The sequence below is a fragment of the Balearica regulorum genome, chromosome 9, assembly GCF_011004875.1.
Source record: "Balearica regulorum gibbericeps isolate bBalReg1 chromosome 9, bBalReg1.pri, whole genome shotgun sequence".
NCBI classification, from domain to species: domain Eukaryota; kingdom Metazoa; phylum Chordata; class Aves; order Gruiformes; family Gruidae; genus Balearica; species Balearica regulorum.
The window spans coordinates 6,600,442-6,627,136 of record NC_046192.1 but is presented as its reverse complement, the minus strand read 5'-3'; the positions used below and the strand labels follow the sequence as shown (position 1 = coordinate 6,627,136).

At 40.1% G+C, this 26,695-nt stretch overlaps 2 protein-coding genes across 3 annotated transcripts; one reads left to right on the top strand and one right to left on the bottom strand.

The window, feature by feature from the left end:
- The first annotated feature begins 1,119 nt into the window (after positions 1-1,119).
- On the top strand, positions 1,120-19,062 carry COPB2 (coat protein complex I subunit beta 2). The gene is made up of 22 exons (XM_075760960.1): positions 1,120-1,241; positions 3,521-3,658; positions 4,275-4,361; positions 6,369-6,495; positions 7,568-7,716; positions 8,878-9,024; positions 10,299-10,398; positions 10,534-10,676; positions 10,887-11,086; positions 11,680-11,790; positions 12,067-12,155; positions 12,236-12,342; positions 12,628-12,771; positions 13,450-13,580; positions 13,884-14,091; positions 14,323-14,433; positions 15,266-15,480; positions 15,740-15,832; positions 15,912-16,092; positions 16,230-16,298; positions 18,256-18,345; positions 18,720-19,062. Exons 1-22 carry the CDS (start codon positions 1,239-1,241, stop codon positions 18,813-18,815), a joined length of 2,739 nt encoding a protein of 912 aa, XP_075617075.1. The 5' UTR covers positions 1,120-1,238; the 3' UTR covers positions 18,816-19,062.
- A 460-nt stretch (positions 19,063-19,522) lies between these two features.
- Positions 19,523-25,791, bottom strand: MRPS22 (mitochondrial ribosomal protein S22). Of its 2 annotated transcripts, none has more exons than XM_075760962.1 (8): positions 25,773-25,791; positions 25,189-25,343; positions 24,235-24,399; positions 22,923-23,066; positions 22,340-22,423; positions 21,247-21,392; positions 19,956-20,064; positions 19,523-19,690 (listed from the first exon to the last, which is right to left on the bottom strand). In XM_075760962.1, the coding sequence occupies exons 2-8, from the start codon at positions 25,282-25,284 to the stop codon at positions 19,598-19,600; spliced, it is 837 nt and encodes a 278-aa protein (XP_075617077.1). In that variant the 5' UTR covers positions 25,285-25,343; positions 25,773-25,791; the 3' UTR covers positions 19,523-19,597. The 2 variants fall into 2 exon arrangements, with proteins under 2 accessions (XP_075617077.1, XP_075617076.1); XM_075760961.1 differs by having other exon boundaries at positions 25,656-25,775.
- Between the last annotated feature and the right edge of the window lie 904 nt (positions 25,792-26,695).

Here is a 26,695-nt window from a genome sequence, read left to right as displayed (position 1 = left end):
AAGTGAAAGTGAAAAGAAAGCCTTAAAGAAAACTGAAAGTCTAAACTTACTCGTAACAGTTGACAACACTGTGCCCCTTTTCTTGTTTCAGGTATTTCACTTCTCACTTATTTTCATCAGGCTCTTGTTTTTCAAACTTTAAGTATCTGTCTTTTCTGTCTTTGCTCTCTTGGACTGAAAATAACAGGAGCTGAAGTAATCTCTCTGTCACTCCTTTGTTTATGTCCTTCAAACTGTAAACACTCTAGGGCAATGTAATCCTTCTTACCGTGTTGTAGTACAGAGCACACAGGGCTCCCAATCCTCAGGTGAGCACTTGTATCAAAAAGAATATTTTCTTTAACTGAATCCCAATGACTATAAATATCCTCAGTGTTATTCCTCTCCTTTATACATGAAATGTGGGAGGTGCGATTTTTAATTAAAGATGGAACTTCAATCTGGCAGCAGTGTTAGGAGAATTTTTCTCAACAGTGGTTCTTTGTGCCTTGGTGCTTCCCAAAAGCTCACCTTCCTCGTGACGTTTCTACTAGATGCCGTTTGGGGTTGCAGCATCTGTAGCTTTAGCTGACAAAAAAATTAAGAGGAGAAATGTGCTGCATAGTCTTTCACATCTATAAGGTCTGCACAACTGACGAGGCTCACGTCTCTCTTATCGTGTGAGAGGCAAGCTGAGCTGCTTCCAGGGGGTTCTCCTGGGTTGCTCCAGGGCTCTCTCACAGTCACCACTGAGGACCTGGCCCTCTGACCAACGCTGCCATTACGCACACCGAGTGACCACACCGAGCAGGCAAAGGGGACCACAGGACCTTTCTCTAGGTCGCTCACAACTGGGCAGAGTCCCGTAGCTCTCCACCGCTGCCATCACCTCATCTAACCGAGAGGTCCAAGGAGCCACAAAGGACGTGGCTGGGGACAGTGAGGGCCCCACTTCAGCCGCCGTTCAGCCGCGCACGCAGCACCCATTCCAGCCACCCTGAGCTGACAGGACGGGCGCACCTGCGCGCGGCAACTACAACTCCCAGCCCGCCCCGCGACGCGCAGCCGCGGCGCTGTCGACTACATATCCCGGCATGCCGCGGGGCGCGCTCGCGCTCGTTCTCTCGCGAGGCCCGGGAGCGCCGGGTGCCGTTCTCGCGAGAGCGGCGGGCCCGGAAGCTCCACGTCGGAGGGTCGGAGCCTGCCCGGGGCGCAGGGACACCTCAGCTGTCGGCGCTGCCGCGGGGCGACGCGGGGCCATGGTGAGTCCGGCGGCCGCTCGCCGAGCGAGGCTCCGCCGCCTGGGGGGGGCGCGGCGCGGCGGGGGTCCGGCCCCAGGGGCTCGGCCCGGAGCGGGCGGCGGCCCGTGCGGGGAGGGTCGGGGGCTGCCCCGGTGGGTTGCCGCGGCCGTTAATGACGGGCTGGCGGCGGGGCTGCCCGAGCGCACTGCGCGCAGGTCCCCGGTGCCGGGGGCTTGAAAAGTCGTTCCTGAGCTGCTCGTACGTGGTCACGGTGAGGCAGCCCGGGCTGGCGCCTGGCGGCTGCTGCTCTGGCCGGCTCCCCCGCGCCCCCAGCAAAACAGCGCGGTTGGGCGGGAGCTGAAGAGCGAGAGGCCCCGCAGGGGCGAGGGCCTGAGCAGCCGCCCCGCCGGGACGAGCCGGGAGCCAGGCCCGGGTGTCGCGGGCCCTTCCGCACGCCGCTGGCCCTGCCTCAGGCAGCTGGGTCTGCCTCCGGGCAGGACAGGGCAGGGATAAGTCTGTGCAGGGTGTTCTTGCTCTGTTTGGCTTGGGCTTTCCTCTGCCTCTGTTACCTGGAGAGGTCATGCTGTGATTCTGTAATTTAAGTTAAATGCAGAAGAAAGCACTTGAAAGTCCCCTAGCATAATTATGCTTGTGGTCACAGAGCAGATCCCTTGGGCTGTGTTACCAGTGTGGGATTGCATGATGATTTGTCAAAGAGACCTAACAGTTGTCAAAGTGTTTTGAGTATGTGTTGCAGTTAAGCTCTTAACCTCCAGTTAACATTTGGAGTACTGTGTTCAGCTCTGGGACCCCTGGCATAAGAAGGGTGTGGACCTGTTGGAGCGAGTCCAGAGGAGGCCACGAAGCTGACTGGAGGGATGGAGCACCTCTCCTGTGAGGACAGGCTGAGAGAGTTGGGGCTGTTCAGCCTGGAGAAAAGGCGGCTCCGGGGAGATCCAGTTGTGGCTTTCCAATATCTGAAGGGGACCTACAGGAAGGATGGTCAGGGACTGTTTACAAGGGCATGGAGTGATAGGACAAGGGGAAATGGATTTAAGCTGAAGGAGGAAAGATTTAGATTAGATATTAGGAAGAAATTCTTTACTGTGAGGGTGGTGAGGCACTGGAACAGGTTGCCCAGAGAGGTTGTGGATGCCCCCTCCCTGGAAGTGTTTAAGGTCAGGTTGGATGGGGCTTTGGGCAACCTGGTCTAGTGGAGGGTGTCCCTGCCCATGGCAGGGGGTTGGAACTAGATGGTCTTTAAGGTCCCTTCTAACTCCAACCATTCTGTGATTCTTAAGTCAACCATAATCTGGTCCTTAGTCATAGTAGATAAGAGCAGTTTTAAGGATAAGCACAGAATCACGTGCGATCATCTTGCCTACTTTTCTAGTATTTATGGTAGGAGAAATAAACCACAAGTTCATTCTCTACCATCAGATGTCACGTCCATAAGTTACAGGTACTATGTGATAGCTAGGTATCTTTTTCTCTTTGCCGTGTCTAACGTATGTTACTACAGGTTTGATTCATTTTATTCTGCATATTTATTTATGCAGCATTCTGTGATCAGGTATTACCCATTAAGTTCTCAGAGATAAAATGTCAGCAGCATGAAGTGAGCTCAACAGTCTTTGAGTATCTAAACAAATCTGTAATGCTTCAAATATTTTAGAAAATCACTTTGCTATACTTCCTGCTTTTTCAAATACTCTGGCTTTACGTTGCCAGTGATGAAAGTGGAAGGTCAGATTCTTTATAAGGGAGAGACTTAAACTTTTTCCTCCTCCCAGTTTTTACAACATCGTGTTCCATTCCAAAACTTAATATTGGAATCATGAATGGAAATAAATTTATAATGGCCAACTGTTGTTGTGTTCTGTTGTGATAACTGGCTTTTCCACCTGTTTTTTTTAGGTGAAGTAGCAGGAGGATTCTTTTTGTAGCATTTGTACTAGAAGCAAATTTGCTTTGCTTTAGTAATTTGGGGACACCAGGAGGATGTGCAGTGCATCTTTTGACTGTGCTGGATACTTTTTACAGTATGAAAAAATGCTGAATTTCACAAAAGTAAATTAAACGGACCCATTGCCATTGGTGGAGATGTAATGTTTCCAGAAAGCCCTACAAGAACTAATAAGCAGATGGATAGAAAAAGAGTACTAGTCTTCAGTCTGCCTGAGAAGCAGGATTGGCTCCTTTTTATTTTAAGGTTTAACTTCAGCTTTCCTTCTTCCATCATATTTCTGTGCCAGCTTTATGTTGAATAACTTGATATTCTCAATTCTTTTCCTCTCCAGCCTCTCCGACTTGATATAAAGCGAAAACTAACAGCTCGGTCTGACCGGGTGAAGAGTGTAGACTTGCATCCTACAGAACCATGGATGTTGGCTAGCCTTTACAATGGCAGTGTCTGTGTGTGGAACCATGAAACACAGGTGATGATTGTGGTTTTTGTTTATTAGGAAATCTTCATAACCAATAGATGTATAAATTCTATTTTTTAATACTAGATACAGAAGAAGAATCTTAAATCACTGCCACTCATTGACTGTACTCTCCCCTGTCTTATTACAAAAGTCATTATAATAATAGACAAGGAATATCTTTAGCTGTGACTTTAATGCTGTTTAATTTCCTATGAATTTATTTTTCAAGAATTATCATCTTTGTGGATTCGTTGCAAACTAATGCCTTTTCTTCTGAAAGATTAAATGCATCTGTCTTTACCTGCCATCTATGTTTGAAGGTTGTAGGAACTGTTAGACCTCTACTTGTCTATCAAATATAGTTGAAATTGGGCAGCAGCTCCAAAATTATTCAAGGTGGGGTTGGGTTAAGAATGAAGGGAGAACATAAAGGTGTTGTTCACAGAACAGGCAATTATCTCCCTTCTTGGACAGGTATGTGCCTTTTAAAAAGTGTGCATGTAGTGTTCTAGGATTCTTGGAGAGTTGCCAAAGGCATCATACTGGACACTGTTAAGAAAAAATAGAGCTGTTTTCAAAACTGATATTTTCTCCAGTACTGTGAACTTCTTATTTTTATTTTTAGACCCTGGTGAAGACTTTTGAAGTGTGTGACCTGCCAGTGAGAGCTGCCAAATTTGTGGCAAGAAAGAACTGGGTTGTTACAGGAGCTGTAAGCTATCATCATCTTGTGATTTCCATATGCAGTAGTACTTTCTCTAATTTATTTTCATGCCATTCCTTTGTACATCAAATAATAATATAATTTTATATGAATTTGTAGAAGAGAAAGGAATACTTCACTACAGTTTCCCAGAAATTTTCTCCTTAAAGTAAGCTTAGAAACTTAAAATTCTAATTTCACAGGAGAGCAACCTAATATCATGGCTAATTCTATGTGTAGTGCAAGGCAGGTCCAGATTCAACTTTTACTGCCAGTTAGAACACCCCCAGCACCCAATTTTGGCTAAATAGTAGTAGTGCTACTTTAACTAAGATGAAACTATTGACTGTCCTAGGTAAGGTGACTTAGAAGTTACTTTCTACTTTTTTTCTTGGTTATGCTAAAAATATTTTTTTTAGAGTTTTACCTCTAGAAAAATACTCTGCTTTTATTCAGTGAGTCTTCTTTGAGAGGAATAGTCTTATTCTAATCATGGTTACACATTTTTCTTGATGGAATGTTTTTTGTCTAAATTGAGGTAATGCCTCAAATTTTTTGTCTCAATTTTTTTTCTAGTCTTCTGCCCTATACAGAGTAAAAAACTTCTTGTCACTTGACTTATGCTGCTGTGACCCAGTTACTTCAAGTGCACATAAGTTAGCACTGTTTCCCAAGAAGCACAACACTGCCTCTTCAGCAGCACAAGAGTTCGAACAGCTGCATGGGAACTGGATTAGTAACTGATGAAAGTTAAAAGTCTCCACTTTTATTTTTCTCAACTTAATTTCACCTCAATCAATTTCTTGATTTGATTCAGTGTGCAGCTGTACTCATCCTACCTTTCCCAAGGGAGGCTGCAATGCAGTAGCAGGAAATGATGAGGAAAGGTCAAGACAGCTGCTTTTAGCAGCAGGGCCAAGTCTTAGTGACTATGAAAATGTGACATTAGTTGTTGCTTATACTGTGTGTTCCATGTTTATTATGCTGATAGGCTGGTTTCAAAATCATAGAAGACCAGATTGGAAGGGACCTGAAGGATCATCTGGTCCAACCTTTCCTGGCAAAAGCTCTGTCTAGACAAAAGCACAGTCTAGACCAGATAGCCCAGCACCCCGTCCAGCCGGATCGTGAAAGTGTCCAGTGTCAGGGAATCCACCACTTCCCTGGGGAGATTATTGCAATGGCTAATTGTTCTCACTGTGAAAAATTTTCCTCATGTCCAGTCAGAATCTCCGCAGGAGTAACTTGTACTTGTCCTCTTCTGCCATTCTGAAGTTTTCTGTAGGTGTTGCTCCTTAAACAGGCACCTGTATGAAAGAGGAAAAGACAGAGAAGTAAATGCTTTGGATAAAACTAGTGTGGAGTTTATCGCCGTTTCGTTTACTCTGATGCCCTTGAAAGTAGTGTCACTCCTGAAAGTTTTACCTGATGTTTTATTTCTTGTCAGATAGTTCTTCTTTTTTTTTTTTTTTTTTTTAAAAAAAGGTTTGGGAATACTGCTTTTAATAATACTTTATCTGAAATAGAAATATCTCCTCCCTCCCAAAAAGAAAAAAAATCTCAATTTTAAAAAATCAAGTGGAAATCACCTTTCCACTTGACGTAGAGCTACAGCTTCTTCTCTCCTGGCCCCACAGCATTAACATAATTTTAAATTTTATGCTGAAGAACCTTGCTTTTCATTTTCGTATAAAGCATTAATAATTTTAAAAGCACTTTTGTACTTCCTTAATTTAAAAACAAAAGACTATTTTAAACACATCTTTTCAAAATGAAGTTTTAGTTTAGGTTTTTTTGATTTCATAAATGCCTTGGAATAGGATTGAGTAATTTACAGACTTCTGAATCAAAGTATAATTTGTATCATTAGCAATGTACAGAAAATACATTTTATTATTGTTAGAGGCGCTTCAATGGTGGAATGTTTGGGGCTTTTTTCTAGCTACCCTGTATTGAATATAAGGTGTATTATACAGAGAGTCCTGTTTTAATGGTGGCTTTTCTTCCCTTTCATAGGATGACATGCAAATTAGAGTTTTTAATTATAACACCTTGGAAAGAGTTCACATGTTTGAAGCACACTCAGATTACATTCGTTGTATTGCTGTGCATCCCACACAGCCTTTCATACTGACAAGCAGCGGTAAGAGTTCTCAAGTCTATTTTTGTATTTATTAACCAGCTATTTCTAGGCTTCTGTTTTCTGTCTAGTGAGGGGTTGCATGCTTTTCCTTTTTCTGCTGAAACAGCAATCCTTGAGCAAGTAGCCAGCGTGACAGTTGTCATTTCATGTTATTTCCTTTTCAGGTGCTTTCATGTTTTGGTTTTTAGTGGAATATCAGCTGTACTTACAAGTTAAAATATAACAGTTTATGCTCTTGTCAGAGAAGACCAAAGAACCTTGTTGTTTAATATCTGCTAGAGAAAAGGTTTATATATGTGCTAATTAGCTGTTATTTGAGAATTTGTCATGCTGAAGTTCTGTTCTAAAAAAAAAATAATTACATAAGTCTGCAGTATGTTTTCATCTGGCAATCTGACTTGAAGCAACAGATAACTTTCACCTTTTTTCCCAAAACACTACTGAGTTTTCTGTTATTTGAGGCAATCTGTGTTACTTGATATTGGAAGATCATGGTATCCCAACAGATCTGGCCTAAGAACATCTGCACCGTGCTACTTGGTCCTTTTCATTCCTGGAAACGGTACTAATGCAGTCAGAGCTCTGCAAGAGTGCAGAGAACCTTGTGAGTCAGAAGCACCATATATTTTTGTGTTTTGCTGTTGAAGCCAATACACTTACACTTGAAATAAAGGTACCAGGAAGCCCGTTTGGTTCTCTCTGCTCCCCATTCCTTAGTAGTCATCAGAGTAGGTACTGCAGCAGAAAGCATGGGTCCAATTCCTTAATATTTGCCCAGTATTTTAAGATTAATAATTCAATACCTTAGTATCTATTCTATCCCTTTTAAATATAGATGTATTTCTTATTTAATTTTATCACCATTTTACTGGATGATCTTTTGGAGAAACTTCTGCAAGGAAGGACCAGTGATCTTACTGATGAAAAATACATTGAGCAGTGCCCCCTTTCAAGGGGGAAAGGATGAGTGAGCCTTTAACTTGACATTATTAAGGATTATGTAGTTTAAGAAGGTAGATATCAGAATATATTGAACTAACTGAAGCTTGGGTTGTTTGTTGGTTTTTTTCAGATGACATGCTCATTAAACTCTGGGACTGGGATAAAAAGTGGTCTTGTTCGCAGGTGTTTGAAGGACATACCCATTATGTCATGCAGATTGTCATAAACCCAAAAGACAATAATCAGTTTGCCAGTGCCTCTTTGGATAGGACAATCAAGGTAGAGAAACTGTATTTTGTTGTTGATTTCTTTTTTCAGTAAGTAAGTATTAGACAGATAAACCAATAGCATAGTATGGACAGTGGGTCAGAATTCTTAAAAGCAGGTGCAATCATTTATTTTTTTATTGAACGAAGATCTGAACATTGGTCGAGTTACTATGTACCTACTAACTAATTCAGTAAATTTACAAGATCACTTGTCACCTCTAGTCATTGAAATATGGTTCTTAAACTTTTAAGTGCTGCATTTCCATTTAGATTGCACAGAAGTATTGAGGAGGGGTAATAGTTATTCTGTCAATGAGTAGTTTGGGAGAATTTAAACTAGATAGATAGATTGGGTAAAGCCTTCAACTGTGTGCATTTAAAAAAAAAAAAAATGGTAAAAGGATTCTTCTCATATCCTTGGCTGGCTGTCTGTTGAATTGTTTCCAAAGGTGTCATCAACCTTTTCATGGTAGATGCTGATGAGTCTCATTTGCTGTGAAACTATTACCAAATATCTGAGACTGTAGTTTTACAGCCATCTGAGCAGTGAGACTTCCTGTAAATTATCAGTGTGTTGGCTGTAAAAAGCTAGTTTTGATTTGATACATCCCCAGATGTTGAGATCAGGTGCATATAAATGTTGGTTTGATGCGATAATCATGGGAAAATAGCAGTATATCTACAACTTGACTTGATTCATTTTTGAGTCCTCATTTAGCATGAGCTTTGTCATTCATTTAATGTAACTGGAAAAAATAAAATTCAGGCAACAGGTGGGGGCACCCCATGTATGCACAAATAGCTGATTGTTTTTTCTAAGTGTATATGTTAATTTCATAAACAGATACTAGTTCTAACAAACAGTGTCTTATATGGTTTTATGTCCTTGAAATAAAAAAAAGTTGAAAGAAACCAATTCCATTGTTTTGAGGTAAGAGCATAGTGTGTGCAACTCAACATGTTACTTTTGTTTATTTGGAGAGGGAGGCTTGGTAGTTTTATTTCATTTGTTCAAATTCTTCACCTAAGAAAACTACTGTCTCTGGAATTCCATATGCTATATCTTTGGAATTGTAAAGTACATCAGAATACCTATTCTGTTTGGCAAGGTTGACCTGGATGCAAAAGATCAATAACTGTATGTGGTTGGGTTTGTTTTTTTCCTGGGAAGGTGTGGCAGCTTGGCTCTTCTTCACCCAACTTTACTCTGGAAGGCCATGAGAAAGGAGTAAACTGCATTGACTATTACAGTGGAGGAGACAAGCCGTATCTCATTTCGGGTGCAGATGACCGCTTGGTTAAGATCTGGGACTACCAGGTGTGTGTTCAGCTCTTCATAAACTTTTGTACAGACTGCCATAGCAAAACCATTAGTGAAGAAATACAAAAGGAGGGAAAGGACTTGCATACACAAACAGATTTTCCTCATTTTTCCTTGGAAAGAAAGGAGTGAGGGGGAAATATTTCATGACAAGTTTTTCAATTAAAAAATAAAATTGTTAACCCTTGAGAAAACCTGCTGTGAATTTAAATAACCTCAAAGTTAATTTGTAGAATTAAATTTGACATAAGGTTTCTCTTATTAGTGTTATGTTTTTTCTTGTAATGTAGTAATCTCTAAAAGGAAGAGTTCTTTTTTTTTCTTTGTGGATTAAGGTGCTCCTCTTCTATGTTCAAATGTAAATATTGTTCATGTATCAACTCTTTCCATCCTTTCACTTCTCATTAATTTTTTTCCTTTTTTCTTTATTCCCTTCCCACTCTCCTTTTTCATCCTATGCACATTTATATAGGCAGATGTGTGCATGCACACACGTGCATGTGCTTCTACTTGACAGTTTGCAGGGGTCATGAGGTGACTTGTTTGAATGCTCTACAGGAAAGAGAGATGGAATCCTAGAACTCAAGTTTTTCCTGTGTATGAATGGCCTGGAAGGCCAAGACAGAATTTGTTAAGATAGTACTTTCTGGTTGTTAAAGCATATTGCCCTGGAGTAAATCCAAGATCAGAAGTTAAATCTAGTGCTGTTAATTTAAGTATGCGTTGCCCTAATGACTGTTAGGTAACAGTGCTTGAAACTTTGCCACCATGTCCAGTTGTACTCACCAGTTACGTAGTCTAATCTTAGTTGTCTCAAGCAGAGCAGACTTTCCTTTTACAACTGTGTGAACATGCTTAACAAAGACAGTATTAGATCTGTCTTCACCTGTAACTAGACTCATTGATGTGTTGCTCTGACTTTTTTTGCAGTGAACTCAGCTTTCTATCTTGCTTTAGTCTAATATGTTACATAGGTCTGAGAAAGCATATCTTCAAGACAGAAGCCCATCTGACAATAGAGGAAAACAACTAGGTCAAGGGAAATAAATTCTTACTTCTGGAGAAGAGAAATTAATACAATCATAGTTTTTAATATGTCTAATGCTGTTGTTTGAGCATCTTGGAAATAAATGTTAGTGGAAGAAATCTAGGGAATTATGCTTTCAGATAAGTTTTGGATTTGGGAGGAGAATTTTTTTAAGAAATGAAGGTAGAAATGTAGTGATGTGTTTATTATCTGTACTTGTCCTTCTGACTTTTTTCTTTTGCAGAATAAAACCTGTGTACAAACACTGGAAGGACATGCTCAAAATGTGTCTTGTGTCAGTTTCCACCCTGAATTGCCTATCATTATCACAGGCTCAGAAGATGGTAATTTGGTATTTTCTGATATATAAAGGACAGGGGGAGGACTTAGGGGAGAACTCTTCTTGTGGTGTGGCTACATGCCTCCTGCCCTCACATCGAAAAAGAGATAACAAGTGTATATGTCTTTTTTTCCTCTAGGAACTGTGCGCATTTGGCATTCAAGCACTTACCGCCTGGAAAGTACCCTCAACTACGGTATGGAGAGAGTGTGGTGTGTGGCCAGTTTAAGAGGATCCAATAATGTGGCTTTGGGATACGATGAAGGCAGCATTATTGTTAAGGTACAATTTCAAATGAGAAATGGTGATTAATCACTATCCTGTGTACAGAGCAACTGATTTCCGGTTCTGTGATATGTAAAATACTGAAAATTTGGCGTTTTAATTCTCATTTTTAGAGAGCGCTAGGATATTTCACTAGATGTGTTCAACGGAAAAGAAAATCAAGAATGTGTTTTCTCCATCTGATAAATTCTTATATTACACTTCTAGCTTGGCCGTGAAGAACCTGCCATGTCCATGGATGCAAATGGAAAAATTATTTGGGCTAAACATTCAGAAGTCCAACAGGCTAACTTGAAAGCTATGGGAGATGCTGAAATTAAAGATGGAGAAAGATTGCCACTGGCTGTAAAGGATATGGGGAGCTGTGAAATCTATCCTCAGACCATTCAGCACAACCCTAATGGACGGTAACAGATTGTAGAACAAAATACTTAAGCATTTCTGATGTCATCTTTTTTTTTTTTTTCTTTCCTATTGGAAGACTTTCTGAATGTAGAAAAAAAAAAAATAGTTGCATGTGTGCTGGTGGCTGACAGCCTGTGAGAACAGGTTTATCAGAGCCAGGCAGTGTAAATTCAGAATAATAGATGGGCTTCACTTGTAAGAGCTCACAGCTTGAACAGACAAGGTGGACATTCTAGGTCAGGGTAGAAGTATGCAAACAAAATGTATAAGGTAATAGCAGGAAACAACATCTTTTGTCGCTTCTCTTGAATTGTTTTTTGTTAACAGATAAGCTAAATTAAAAGAAAAGGTAAAGGCATGCAAGATACAAGAGCCACTGAGTAGAGACCAGAAGGAAGAAGGAATAGCAAGTAGCATGACGCAGAGATAAATCCAGTTCTGTGACCTTTTTGGAATATATATGACTCTTTTATTCTGTCTGCATTTGCAGTGATTATATTGGTCTTGGAGCTTTTAACTTCTCAATTTGTCTACTTGATCACACCTGTTGAACTAGACACAGATGTCTGACAAATCAATCTTTCTCCTGCTCTAGGTTTGTAGTGGTGTGTGGTGATGGTGAATACATCATTTACACAGCTATGGCTTTGAGAAACAAGAGTTTTGGTTCTGCACAGGAGTTTGTGTGGGCACATGATTCTTCAGAGTAAGTGTTGCCAATTTTTTTTTTTTTTCCTTTGTATCTACTTAAATTTGCTGCTGCTAGTTTCAGGCTGTACAAACGGTAAACCAACCTGAAGACTAAAACCTGTTTGGATGGTGAACCTTCAATAACTGTCCTGCTTTAAAACTTCACATTTCTAGAACTCCACTAACTTTTGAAGATAAATAGCTACAGTTGTGTTATAGCAGCTTATGGTTTCAGTAATTTGCTATTTTGGAAGCTGAATAACTTTTTTTTTTTATAATGCAATCTCTTTAGATATGCAATCAGGGAGAGCAACAGTGTTGTAAAGATATTCAAAAATTTCAAAGAGAAGAAGTCATTCAAACCTGATTTTGGAGCAGAAGGTAAGTATTTACTTTTAAAATAGATATGTTGGTGCATTTTTTGCACAATGTGGATTTCTTTTACCTTTATTTTCTTGCAGGCATCTATGGCGGCTTCCTGTTGGGGGTCAGATCTGTTAATGGTTTGGCATTCTATGATTGGGAAAACACAGAATTGATTCGCAGAATTGAAATTCAGCCCAAACACGTAAGTTTCTAAATGGAACTGAAGATACTTACCTCTCTGTGTTTACTGATTTGTTTATTTGTTTATTTTTAACTAGATTGTTGATTTTCTTGAATGAAGCCAAGCTGTCAATCATAAAATAATAACTTCTTAAGTTTATCTCAGTCTTGTAGCAGGAGGGGAAAAAAAATCCCTATGTTGGCTTCTCAGGTCCTAAAGCTCCTGTGAGAGTTAAAATATTTTATACATTCTCCTTTCTTAACCTGAGGTCTCTAAACAGTGCTACTATTGATTCTGATGATACAGATTTTCTGGTCTGACTCGGGTGAGCTTGTCTGCATTGCTACAGAAGAGTCATTCTTCATTCTGAAATATCTATCAGAAAAAGTTGCAGCAGCCCAAGAAACACATGAAGGTGTCACTGAAGATGGAATTGAAGATGCTTTTGAGGTACCTTCTATTTAAAAAATGGAATAGGATTAGAGATCGTTGAAGCGAGTCTTCCCAGAGTATAGCAAATTTAGTCCTTACCATAGTCCTATTAAATCTTAGTTTTCAGAACGTATACATCCACCTGAGGAACACTGTTTAATCATTTTATTTGGGTTTCCTGGGGAAAGTATCCCTGTTGGAATCCTGGTATGACAGACCTCGATGCCTACATGTCTCTTCAGACATCTGTTTACTATTGTTATAGAGGTTATTTTTAAAGCACGCACTTGGGTAGTATGTTTACATAGCGTAAACTTTTTCGGCAATTTTCAAGTTTTCAAATGTTCCTGGAGTTTGAGAAAAGTGAAAAAACTTCATCCTGTCAAGTGTCAGAAACAAAGATTGTGCAAGAGAAATTGCCTTTGGTTATCTTGCTTAATGCTTACGTTGGTGCTTGTTTCCTAGACTTATAATTGGCTTAGTTAAGAATTAAGGTAGAAATTGCATGTGTTACAGCACTTGTAGATAAATAATGCTTTTAGTTTTACTTCCAATCTGTACTTAAACTTATTTTTGCAACTTGCCCAACTATTTACTTGAGTATAGAATATTAAATTTAATTTGAAAATGCAATAGTGTTACTGCTATCTAAAAGTACCTTTTTATGTATCTAATGAAATCAAATTTGATTTGCAGGTTCTTGGTGAGATTCAGGAGATTGTGAAAACAGGCTTGTGGGTAGGAGACTGCTTTATTTACACCAGTTCTGTCAACAGACTCAACTACTACGTTGGAGGAGAAATTGTCACTATTGCCCATTTAGACAGGTAAGTTGCTGCACTGGGTCGTAAGCAAGTGTTAAAGATTCTTTCACCGAAGTCAGGACAAGGTGAACCTTGTCGCCTGCTTGCTTTGCGTTACTGCTTTTTCTTATATATCATGCTGAGGTATGTTCTGAGGGAGTAATGTAATCTTGGAGGGAATAAACAGTGTCATGTGACAGCGTACATATAGCAGCAGTAGAATCTTTCATGTGAGTATTCTTGCTACCATAAGAACTATTGGATTTTTTTTTATAGACTATTTGGTAGTGGATCTAGTCAAGACAAATATCCTTTGCTTTGTTTCAGGACAATGTATCTTTTGGGGTATATCCCTAAGGACAACCGACTTTATTTGGGTGATAAGGAGCTGAACATTGTTAGCTACTCATTGCTGGTCTCAGTGCTTGAATATCAAACTGCTGTGATGAGAAGAGATTTTGGTATGGCTGACAAAGTTCTTCCCACAATTCCAAAAGAACAGAGAACCAGAGTTGCACACTTTCTTGAAAAACAGGCAAGAAAACTACTACTTAGTTTTAAAAAAACTTAATAAATCAGTTTATTCACATTTCTAATCTAATTTTCTAAGCAAAACTCAGTCATGTTATCTGTAAGCATAAACTTTTGTTAATCATCCGTATTTATTTGAGAATACTGTAACCTTCTGTTTAGAGGGTTTTTGTTAGAACATCTAGGATGCTGTTTGACCTGACAGATCAGTCTTACTTCTGGATTTTTATTTTAGGGCTTCAAACAACAAGCTCTTGCAGTATCTACAGATCCAGAGCATCGTTTTGAACTTGCTCTTCAACTTGGAGAATTAAAAATAGCGTATCAGCTTGCAGTGGAAGCAGAGGTAAACATAATTTTTGGTGATTCATACTAATTCTGAGTATTAGTGTGAAACTAAGAGGCCCTGTAAGAAAAGACACTGGTATGTGGGGATGTAGTACAGCTCCCTGAACACTGTATAAATGCCTGTGACTTTCTCGATGAAGCCCTTCTGCCTGTAATTTGAAGGAATCTAAGCTGTGGGATGGGGATAGAAGAGTGTTGTCTGCTCAGAAAGCTATAGGAACTCTTGGAGAATACCAAACTTGAACCAAGAACCGAGTCTAAATCTCCAGTATTGAACAGTGAGAGGAGGAATGGCTGGACTGAAACCTCTGGGCCTGTCTTCCAGCCTTGGCAAACTTAGACTGATGCACTAGGAAGACTGACAGGCAGTGATTTATCCCGTAGCCATTATTCAGAGATTTGATCTCACAGTTCCTGTTGTAGAATAATGAAGTTAGTGATAAGGAATGTAAACTTACTTACAGACACAAATGCCTTTCTTGCGTTCTGAAGGTTAACTTGGGAGCTTTCTCTAAGAGATTGTTACTACTTAAATTTCCAAAGTTATTTCTGCCTCCTCCCTCCATGTTTAATGAAAAACCATTTATTTTATGTAATGGTATAGCTGTGTAATTGTCTGCATATAACACGGACTGCGTCATGCTGTGAAGCTGCGGTAATTGTAATATCTCAAAGGGAAGACAAGCGTAATGATGGGCTATAGTACCCTCACAAGTAAACTTAGGTTTTCTTAGTGAATGCTCAGAAAATCTTTAAATGCTGTTCAAAAATGTGAGGGGGTTTTTTATTTGTTTTTTCTTTCCCTCCCTCTTCCCTTTTTGTACCATTAGTCGGAACAGAAATGGAAGCAACTTGCTGAGCTTGCTATCAGTAAATGCCAGTTTGGCTTAGCCCAGGAGTGTCTCCACCATGCCCAAGACTATGGAGGACTACTGCTCCTAGCTACAGCTTCAGGAAATGCCAACATGGTGAATAAGTTAGCTGAAGGAGCAGAAAAAGATGGCAAGAACAATGTTGCATTTATGAGCTACTTCCTGCAGGGAAAGTAAGTAGCAAGCAAGAGATTCAGGTTGTTCTGTTCTGCTTTCCAAAACGTAAAGAACTTAGGTTCTTCAAATGGTTAACTTAAAATGGGGAAAGACTCGGGCATATGCCTTATCAGAACATCTGATTCTATTTTATGATGGCTGCTACTTTTAAAATCTGAAATGAAAGTATTTTAATACAATTAACAGCTAGTCTAATATTAAAAAAAATTGTCTTTATTAAATTTACTGGTTAAATCATATTTTAAAATATTTTAGGCTTGATTCATGTTTGGAACTCCTGATTAAAACTGGGCGTCTCCCAGAAGCTGCTTTTCTTGCACGGACGTATTTGCCAAGCCAAGTTTCAAGGTAACTTCAAAGGACGTGCAGACCATGAATAGTGTTGTCAGAACTAGCTGTGTATAACAAAAGTGGTTTGCATCTCCAGGGTTGTTAAGCTGTGGCGGGAGAATCTCTCTAAAGTCAATCAAAAAGCTGCCGAGTCCCTTGCTGATCCTACGGAATATGAAAATCTCTTCCCTGGATTAAAGGAAGCTTTTGTTGCTGAAGAGTACGTTAAACAAAGTCTTGCTGACTTGCGGCCAGCCAGGGAATACCCCCTTGTCACTGTAAGTAAGAAGTCTCTAGAAGAAAAACATTTGGGACTGTGTAAAATCAGCTTTAAGCTAGTCAGCACGACCACTTAAACAGTCCATGAATATGTTTTACTGTTTTTGTGGTTTTGTTGTTTGTTTTTAACTTTTAGCCAAACGAAGAAAGAAACTTACTTGAAGAAGCAAAAGGATTTGAGCCTTCTGGAGTAATGGCATCTCAGGTCAGTGTTACTACTAAATGATGAATTCTAAGAAAAGGGTAACTTTGCTATTGTACGGTAATATTGGGAGGTGATCCTGCCCCTCTACTCCACTCTTGTGAGACCCCACCTGGAGTACTGCGTCCAGCCCCAGTACAGGAGAGGCATCAAGCTGTTGGAGCGAGTCCAGAGGAGGCCACAAAGCCGACTGGAGGGATGGAGCACCTCTCCTGTGAGGACAGGCTGAGAGAGTTGGGGCTGTTCAGCCTGGAGAAAAGGCAGCTCCGGGGAGATCTAATTGCGGCTTACCAGTACCTGAAGGGGCCTCCAGGAAAGCTGGTGAGGGGCTGTTTATGAGGGAGTGTAGTGACAGGACAAGGGGTAATGGGTTTAAGCTGAAGGAGGGTCGATTTAGATTAGATGTTAGAAAGAAATTCTTCACTGTGAGAGTGGTGAGGCACTGGCACAGGTTGCCCAGAGAAGCTGTGGATGCCCCATCCCTGGAAGTGTTTAAGGTCAGGTTGGATGGGGCTTTGGGCAACCTGGTCTAGTGGAGGGTGTCCCTGCCTGCAGCAGGGGGTTGGAACTAAATGATCTTTAATGTCCCTTCCAACCAAAGCCATTCTAAGAATATCTGCCCTGGAGAATATTTCACCAATAACGGACAAGTTACTGCTCTTATTGGCTTGACTGTAACCACTGCAGCTGAGTTTCATCTTCTTTTGCCTCAGACTCTTCTCAATCTACTCCTGTAACTACAAATGAATTCTTGACTGTGAAACTTGTGTGTGGTTACCTGTCTTAGGTCGTTTTTTGTTAGTGTGAGTAATCGTAGAATCTTACCATTGAATTTGTCCTGCAGAAAAACAATTTCAGTTGCACATACAAACACTGCTTCGACTGCTGCTAGTTTTCTGAAAGCTCAGTAGTTAGAACCTGGAAACTCTTGCATATTTCAGTAAATAAAAATGCTTTATATTCTTTGCTAGTGTGCATGGTTATGGAATAAGACTATTCCATAACTAGGAATCTTGCTCAATTATTCAAAAAGAATACGTCTAAAAGAACTGCAGTTGAAACTGAGGGAGAAACAGGAAGTCACAAGTCTCCATTCTGTCTCTCTTTTTCCTCGCAGGACATGTGCTATAAAACTTCATGGAGAGTTTAAGAAGTTAGCTTACTGTCAAGTAGCTTTAGTGACTATTTGCTGCTTGTGTGTCAAAGCAAGTATCGTTAGAGCAAAATCAAACTCGTGCACACATTTGTTAAAGAAGATACAGAAATAGCATTGTAAAAGTTATCTAAAACAAATTAGAACTTGCCTTTGAAACTGAAAACAAGACGACTGTTGTTCAAAGCATGTCTTTGCATTTAGTTAATGATTGTATAGAAGTCTTTAAACAATTGTCTGTCTTCCAGCAGAGGCTGAATAGGGCAAGTTTTGCAGAAGATAATAATATTTAATTAATGATATAATTAATAGAATAGTACTGTTTCAGTAATGGTATTAACAGATTAATTATCTTAATATAAAACTTTGTGCAGCAGTGAAGTGAGAGTAAGTGTTAAACCATTACAGGGTATGGAATGCAAAGCCCAGCAGCAGAACTATGATTGACTGCGTTTGCTAAAACTTCTGTGACAATCTCATGTAACCTCATCTCCTTCCTGCTGAGGACCTTGCACATCACTTACTTTCTAACAGCACTTCAGTATTTGAAATTAAATTATACTTTCTGAAGGTTGTTTTCATTGTATCAGTTCCATCATCAACTGCTGTAAACAAACTGGATGGGAAACAGTAGTCTCCAGTAGAGTGAGGACCAGAACAATTGCTGGCTGTGAAGATGTGGCTCAATTACTGAGGGAAACCTTGAAAGAGACCCACCGGGAGAGGGGGATTGTAGGTCTGCTGTTGTCTACTTTTTGTTGAAAAAGGTTAAATTCAAAAGAACTTAAGGAATCTCTTTTTCATTAGAAGAAGGCTGAAGAACCCATTCCATCTCCTAAACAAGAAGTGAAGACAGTTTTGCAGAATTCTGATCTGCTTCCAACAAGAGATCAAAAGGTACTGAAATATACTTTTATGAAGGGAAGTACAAGTACTATTCATTTTATGGTAAAGACTTCAACTAATAATGTGATTAAACCAAGCTACTCCCTCCATGTTGTATGCAAACTGCATGCAGTAGTATAAACTTACAGCCTTGTGGACTTACAGGGAACAAAGGGTGAAGTCCAAAGACAGTTGGTCAGAACATGCTAAAAAGTTGCAACTTTTGAGAGATGCTTTGTTAGCAAGAAGGTAGCTTCTCTCTACAGCTTATTCTAACATTATGTTCCACCTGACTACCTCAGCTTGGGGTTTTGCAGAATGTGCAAATACATCATACAACGTATAACCATACTAGTATCCCCTTAATCTACTCTTGTCTTTCCCAGACACTGCTGGACTTGGAAGATGACTTGGATAACTTGGACCTGGAGGATATTGATACCACAGATATCAATCTGGATGAAGAGATCTTAGATGAGTGAAGCTACTTTTTAGATGACCAAATCACTTGCTGCAAACAAAGCAATGAAGTTCTGTGAACTATGCTCCAAGTTAATTTGATTTTTATACTGCAAGTGGACCATGTACATGTAGAAAAAAGGGTAGGCCCCGCATCTGTACAAAAAGAATCAGTTTCCAGTGTGTTGAAATTCGGATATAGACCTCCAGTGCATACTAAGAAATGTTTTCCTTTATCAAGCAATTTAATAAACCCTTTTAAACATTCTATTCCTCAGTTCTCCATTTACTAGTAATTTTATTATTCTTAACCCAGCTTCAGTAGCATCTATTGCAAACATTTGAAATGGGAGCATAGTAGCTAAGGATTAGTACTTTAACCTGACTGTTCTTAGCTTACGTAGATGGTGACTCTTTCCAGTGCCCTATTTATCTTGTATCTGTTAACAATACGCAGCTCAGTTACTCTTCCAGACAACACTTTTACCTAAAAGATCTAACAAAATTGTAATATATCTTAAGGGACAGATGTGGTGTTACACATTTTCCTAAAGTAAAATGAATTGTGGGCAATGTCTTAGATTCAAAATGCAACAGTAAAGGAATTAAACTCAGGGTATACTGTCACCTCAAAACAAAAGTCACAATGACTGTAAGTTCTTTTACAGAACTTTTCAAAAAGCTGCTGTAGCAATTCTTACATACTTTAGTAAAAACTTTTCTAGATGAGTCAGTTGTTTAAAGTATTTATTGTAGAATCCTGTACAGAGAATGTTTATAAACTTATGATGAACTAAGACTTGTTTCATGAAGCTGTAGAAGTAGCCATTGCTTCTTCATAAGCCTGGAGAGCCAGTTGTATATAGCCTTCTCTCTGGGATTCAGTTTTCACAAATACCTGCAAACATGGCAGGAAAGAGATTAACATACAATTAAGAGCATAATTGTATCATGAGATTTCATCATTCCAGTGGTAGATCAGCCAGCTACAACTAAATTCCTGGTGCAGCTATATATAGTTTAAAAACAAAAAACCCTGGCATGCACAACAGTTAGAGTTAAATATCTGCTTCTTAAGAAGAAATTTAGACTACGAAATAGGCTTCTGCTGTTTAAAAGCTTTCTCTTTTATAGTGAAGTAGCCTTAAAGTAGAAAAGCATACCTTGATCAGATCAACTCCTTGAAGTTTCTGTTCTTTAGCTTCATTGGCTGATTGACATTCAGGATGAAGCATATGATACAGTGTAATTAAACTTGTAGCGTCATCCAGCCTAAACAAATAAAAGCCCATTTGTAGCAATTACTTTTAATACTTAGAGTATTTAGAGAAAGTGTACTTTGTGGTATACTTCACACACCACTGGCTTTCATAAACTTCTGTTTCACTGAGTATACGGTCATTAGAATATACAGCTAAAGAGGCATCCCATCATTTATTGCTATGGTAACCCCTTCATGAGAAGGAAGACCAGAAGCACATGAACAAGGTGTACCAGGTAAGGTACGTAAACTTCCTCATACTGCAGTTTAAGCCTGATGTATGCCTGAAATCTCTGTAAAATACCATTACCCAATAACAATTATGTAGTGGAACTACTGTGCCAAAAAGAACCGAAGACCAACTACCACGTTTTACAGTAGTATCAGAAATCCTGTGCCACCTAGCCCTCAGCTGAATTTAAATGTGGAACTGGTGCTTTACATAAACGTACAAATAAGCTAAAAGTTGGTGGGTGGCCGGTAAAGATGCTCCAAACTCTGGTAATTTAAACTGTTACTTGAATTTTCCCTTTAACAATTTGATTCCAAAACTGGAACTTCCCTGTATTTCTTCATATCCTCAGGTTTAAAAGTAAGATCTGACCACCTGCTGAAAGTTTTTAACTTCAGCAGCAGGAATTGAATGCCACAATCACTGCAACTTAAGAGTTCCAAATGTACAGACTTCCCCTAGCTCTAGTGACAATTAGAACAATTAATATTGTTCGCTTCAGGGAATTTTGAGTAAGTTTAGCAGCATAGGTTAGAGAAATACATCCATTTAAAATGAAAGTGTATCTATCTGTTCCTAAGCTACTTAGGAATTGCTCTAAAACTCAGACTCTGTCAATCTTAAAAGCCAAAATTGAACTCAGCAGTATAAAACTGTTAGGCTTTAAGATCAGCAGTGCCTGGAGCTGGAACTGTACTGATAATTACATGGGAAACAAAAATAAAAACCCAACAACTACAAAAGGCTAATTTCTGCAGAAACCTAGTTTAATACCCTACAACTTCATGGACTGTAATTAGTGCTTCCAGTTCAGCATCTGTATAGCTAGAAGTTACAGCTAGCCTGAAACTTCATGCAAATTAAAATATACATCTTACAGAAATCCTGTTTTTATTTTCAAACAGTGGTACTTGTTTTCTATTTGTTTAGATAAGCAGAATAAGTGACAAACACCACTTACAAGTCTCTGTGGATCATATCTATGAGCAAGCCATCCATTTTCTTTCTGTTTACTAGATACCATACCATGCCTCCAAAGTGTCTTGTTGAACGGAGCAGATCATATTTGGCATGTTTCTCTATATCATCATATGTCCGATGATGAACCTATACACAGAAAAGGTTTTGGTTTCATTAGTATAACTGGAGCTTGATGACAGTTTCTCCTCTCTACCTCTCGCTTAAGGTTTTAATCTATTTTCAGACCTCACTAAAGTGCAGGAGTGTAAGCCACAGGCTGAACCACGCTACCTTAAAGCTTTATGCATGTTATAATTCAGGGTAACACTTGGATAACCCAGTTCTTACTACTTAGCATAAATATCTTCATGTTAAGAGAAAGCTAAATACTAGCTATGTACTGAAAATTTGAGGAGGGAGGGATATAACCTCTGAACCTTCATTTCACTGTTGCCAGGTTGTAATCTGTACTGTAAGGAGAAAAATGCTAGAGCAAAGAGGTGAAATTTTATTTTGAGGAGAAGGTACTTGAAGTTCCTCATAGAAGTTACACTCTTGGTGGTTTGAGAAATTATTATAGCTTTAAAATGTTTACTTCTTTTTAAAGCAAGTGTAGACTAAGATTCACCAGTACCTACAGTTACTACCTTTAAATAGTTCAGCTAGAAATATCCTTTTATGCCTGGTCTCTGTTAAAAATAATACTTTGTGTGCAGTGCTCTCAGGTGCACTTCATCAGTTATCTACCTGGTCCTCTCAAATCCCAACATAGCATTTAGCATGACTTTACTGCCCAACCAGAGTTGCGCTACTATCATCAATTCTGGTTTGATACCAAAAATACCTAGATAAAGACGATTTTTATGCATCTGTAGTTCTTTCTACACTGTTGAAAATTACTTAAACAGAATCCTGGTTTATTTTTCTGTAAGAAAAAAAATTCCTAAGGAGGATAATAGGTAATCTAATGGGGAGAAAAAAAGAACACCTATGAACTCCACCTTTGATCCCCAGATACTACTAATGTTTACAAAACACACCCTACACTTCTTCGCTAATATTTTTTTTACTAGAAAAAGGGAAAGTGAACTCACTCTGATATAGTCAGGTGAATCAGGCTCAAACTGAGCAATGCACATGTTAAGGATATCCTCGTGACGGTCTTGCTGGAACACAGTCTAAAACAAGAGTTCAAATTCAGGAACTGGTTCTGTATCACAGCGTTCCACAACCCCAAAATCAAAACAGCAGCCACAACGTTTCTGTTCTGGGCAACACTTACAGTGAGTATCCTTTTAATCACAAGCCAAAATGGATACAAGTGCACTAACTGCCTTGATGACATTAATACAGTGTTTCTCCATTTTTGTTTCTGAACCACCCATTCAACATTTTCAGATTAAGCATACAATTTCATCAATGTATAACAATTAAATGTAGATTTATAGTATGACAGGATATTTACATTTACCCAGGATTTACCTGGTCCCAACTGACTTTATTATAAATATTTTAAGTTCTAAATTACAATGATAAGCAGCTGTTCAAAACAGTAGTCAAGCAGCTTAAAATATACAAGCAGACTGGCATATTTAGATCTACTGTAACTAGCACAATTTCACTGTCAAAGCACAATTAAGTAAAAATGATCAGTTTTCAAAATTAGGAAGATCTTACCACAAGATGTTCATCCTTGAATACCACTGGGGGAATAACTCTGCGCCCTTCTTTTGGGAAGAATATCTGTATCATTCTGTCTCGTTCTTCCCAGGTTGCTTTGCGTAATACACCATTTGGTTCTCTAACTACAATGAAACGTTCCTGAAAAGAAGGTTAAAAAAAAAAAAAGCATTATCTCCCAAAGTAATTTCTCTTCATAGCCAGAACCATTGTAAAAAAAAGTCTCCTATTTGGCAAAATCCCTCTATACCTAAACCCACAGTAATAATACCACTTTCTGATTATTGTGCTAAATTCATCATTTCTCTCTTGGTACGTGCTAATTAAGTGCTACATTTGCACCTTAATTTTACTGTATGACATAACTGTACATGTGACTACACTAAAAACTACAGCTCTGTGAAGTTCAGACAGATAACATAACTAATACCCAGAGAAAGTTGCTGCAGGCCTGATTTTATGCATTTAATAATACTTAATTAAGAATGCAAATGTCTTGTACTTTAAGTTGTTTCAGAGGTAGGTGCTAGAATCAAGTAAGGGCAAGTGCAAAACAAGAAATACAACAAATAAAACAATATACTCAGATCTGTTCACAAGCACATTTGACTTAGGCCACAGACAGGAAAGAGGAAGTTTTCAATGTACTGAGGCAGAAAATAGCAGGTTCCTGGAGACAGCTCTTAAATGGAGCAATAGATGGAAGACCTGGTAATTCACTTCACAGGATCATCACTGTATGCGTGTTTGAACCGTGGAGACTTTGAATCGTAACTATTGTTAAGGATTTTTCCAGCCTCGTATTACTGGTACTTAAGACAATCTAGATGTTTCATTATACAAAGAAATCTAGTTGTCATCTTTATCCCTATACTCCACAATTTTATTTGACAACTGTTTCTTCACAGCTTTCTCATTAATTCATTTATCATTTACTCAGCTTTCCACCAGAGCTTTGCAACTGTGAAGTAGCTCCATCTTTTGGTCTATGCGCAGTACTAAGTAATCCAAGTCCACAGAAAGCTTCTAGGAAGTATGGAAGAGCTCAGCATTCCTAGCAAATCACAAGCATGTCCTTTTAAAATAATTAACTATCTCACAGCTCTCCCCAGCCCCCATGCCTGCTTTTGAGCACCAGAATTAATTTATCGTATAAGTTAGAAGCAAACATTTGGAAATACATGTCTTTGTATTGCCTGGTACCAGAATGAGTTTACAACTGCTGTAACTACAATTTATTAAAACCTAAAGCTTATTTTGAAATTAAGAATGAAAAGCTCTTAAAATAAATTAACGTATTGTTACTTACACGATGTGGAATGGAGTAAGTTAAGTCTGTAAACACATATTTTGTAGTTTCTGTTCCTTCAAGGAATTTGTCTTCTGCTAAGACATCATCAATTGGCTCTCGTTCATTCAAAACAGGGGGCATGATTAGTTTTTCTTTAGCTTCCTCAATGGCTTTTCTTGTGGCCTTAAAAAAAAAAAAGTAGTATAATTTTACAATTTTAAAAAACCCACCATGTTGGAAAGCTAACATATCATTTTTGGGACACATTTTTATTTAAGGAAAAACTTTAAAAAATACTTTTTTCATTTAAGGAAAAAGTTAATTTTTTTTCCTTCTGCAGTGGAGAAGTAGGCGACTGATTCAATCGCAATGTAGAGGAATTGCATGTGAACAATATACCACTACTGTAACTTGGGCAAATTGCTGGAAGAAGTTCCAAAACTAAAATCTACATATGCTACTGTAAACACCGAGTTTATTTCTGGTATTTTTCCATCGTAAATTTCTCCCAAAACATAAATCACGATAAACAGTTTATGTATTGCTGTGATTGTGGTTACAGAAGAACTGGTCTAAGTCAGGCCCCTTGCTCATCCTGGACCATGGTCAGACAACAGGAAAAGAAGGTAGCCAAAGGATTCCCAGGGCCACAATTTAAGCATCAGATAAATACGCTGAACACAATTAGGAAGCATAAGGAAAGGGGATAATAAAGAGAACCTTTCACTCAAGAAAAAAAAAAAGTATCCAATTTCCTTCTTTATTCCATAAAAATCAGGAACAAGTACATAAATAAACCTGACCATTTAAAGTGAAGAAACACTGATTTACAGTAATTTAGGAAATGACCTGAAACAAAGGAAAGAAACCAAAATGTTTTGAACAGCAGCATTAATGGAAGCAGAACTATGGACTGTCACAGACCTTCCGATGAACTCAAAGCTTATTTCAAAAGGAAGCAGAGTAGCCTACCTCCTCCAGCTGAGCTTCTGTCATCAGCTTGTACTTGGGCGGTTTAAGCTCCTTTTTCACCGGCCTAAAAACCTTCTGCAGGTTGAGCCCTGTCATCTTGTAGAGCAGATTCTGAACCGCTTCATCCGCAAAGGCAGGCTTGGCGGCTCTTCCTTCTGCGGGAGGGGTTCACACGCTGCTCACCCGGCTGGCGGGGAGGCCGCTGCCTGCGGGGGCCGGGGGGCGACGGGACGGCCGCGCTCACGCCACGCGCTCCCCTCAGGCGAAGGCCCTGCCGCAGACCCCACGCCTCCTCCCGCCCTCGCCGCCGACCCCCTCCCACCTCATCCCGCTTCCCTCCCACTCGCCCCCCCCGGCACCGCGGGCGCCCGCGACGAAGGGCGCGGGCGGCTGAACGGGCGCTCGCGGGCTATGAGACAAGGCCGGGCCGGGGGGGGGGATCTCCCCTGCGCCCCCCTCTCACGTACCGTCCGCGGCCTGCCCGAGCCCCCGCCGCGCGCGCCAGCCCCACAGCGTTCGCGCCACGCGCGACAGCCGCGCGGGCACGGCGGCGCAGCCCCACGCCCCGAGAGCCGCCATCTTACACACGCCCCTTCCCGCCCCGCCGCCGCGCGCGCCGGTTCGCCTCTCAAGGCACGCTGGGAAATGGAGTCTCCTCTCGCCTCAGCAGCCTGTCAGCGGCGCCGCTGGGGGCGAGCGGTAGCTCCGGCTGGCGAGTCCGTCTCGGTGAAAAGAAACACTGTTTCTCGGGCAGGCTGCCCGGAGGGAAAAGGCAAAAAACTGCTCCAAATGCGTTTGTGTTATCAGAACGCTGCTGAAGCGGAGGTGAGGGGCGGGCTAGAGTGGAAGCCCACTCTGCCGTTCCAGGGGCGAGGGCGGGCGGGACCAAAAGGGACCACCGGCTCCGTCAGCCGGCAAGGGGATGGAGCAGGGCTCCAGGCTGGCAGGTTTCCTTCCTTCGTGGAGAAACAAAATAGTAGAAAAAAGAGGACTTGAGGCCACTGTGTACGCTGCCCTGATTAAACCGCTGGTAAACCTCAGCTGCTCAGAGATTAGGAAAGGTGTGAGGCGGCAGGTGGGTGCGCTTTATCAGCAGCTGCCGGCAGGGCAGGTAGCTGCCTGAGGGAGAAATGCTGTGGCAATTTATACAAAACTCCGAAGAACACAGCAAGTAAACCACGAGTATTCGTACCTGAGAAGTATCTGTGCCTTCAGTGCACTGGTTTCCTCAGTCTGGTAAAAGGAATCACTGTCATTGGTGCTGATGAGTTTTGTCTTCTTGTGTTCGGGGAGCGTGAGTATTTTCATAAAGAAGAGAAAATAAATAGCTATTCAAGCATAAAACCAGAATTAAATTTTATATCCAATAGATAAGGCAGATCAGATCTAATGACTGTGAAGAGGCAGTATGCAGTTGAAACTGGTATATTACTTCATGAAAACAATAACTGACTTCTTGCAACTGAGTCTGTTTCAACAGGTTGAAAGTTTATTGTTACTTGAAGTT

What these genes read in the sequence shown, in the direction of transcription:
- MRPS22 (XM_075760961.1), bottom strand. Translation starts at nt 25,767, where the DNA reads ATGGCGGCTCTCGGGGCGTGGGGCTGCGCCGCCGTGCCCGCGCGGCTG. An exon ending in TCAAGGATGAACATCTTGTG is followed by an intron (nt 22,424 to 22,922) that starts GTAAGATCTTCC and finishes CTCTTGTTTTAG; the next exon opens with ACTGTGTTCCAGCAAGACCG. An exon ending in ATTCACCTGACTATATCAGA is followed by an intron (nt 21,393 to 22,339) that starts GTGAGTTCACTT and finishes TTCTGTGTATAG; the next exon opens with GTTCATCATCGGACATATGA.
- COPB2 (XM_075760960.1), top strand. An exon ending in TTTCATACTGACAAGCAGCG is followed by an intron (nt 6,496 to 7,567) that starts GTAAGAGTTCTC and finishes GGTTTTTTTCAG; the next exon opens with ATGACATGCTCATTAAACTC. An exon ending in GGGAATACCCCCTTGTCACT is followed by an intron (nt 16,093 to 16,229) that starts GTAAGTAAGAAG and finishes TTTAACTTTTAG; the next exon opens with CCAAACGAAGAAAGAAACTT.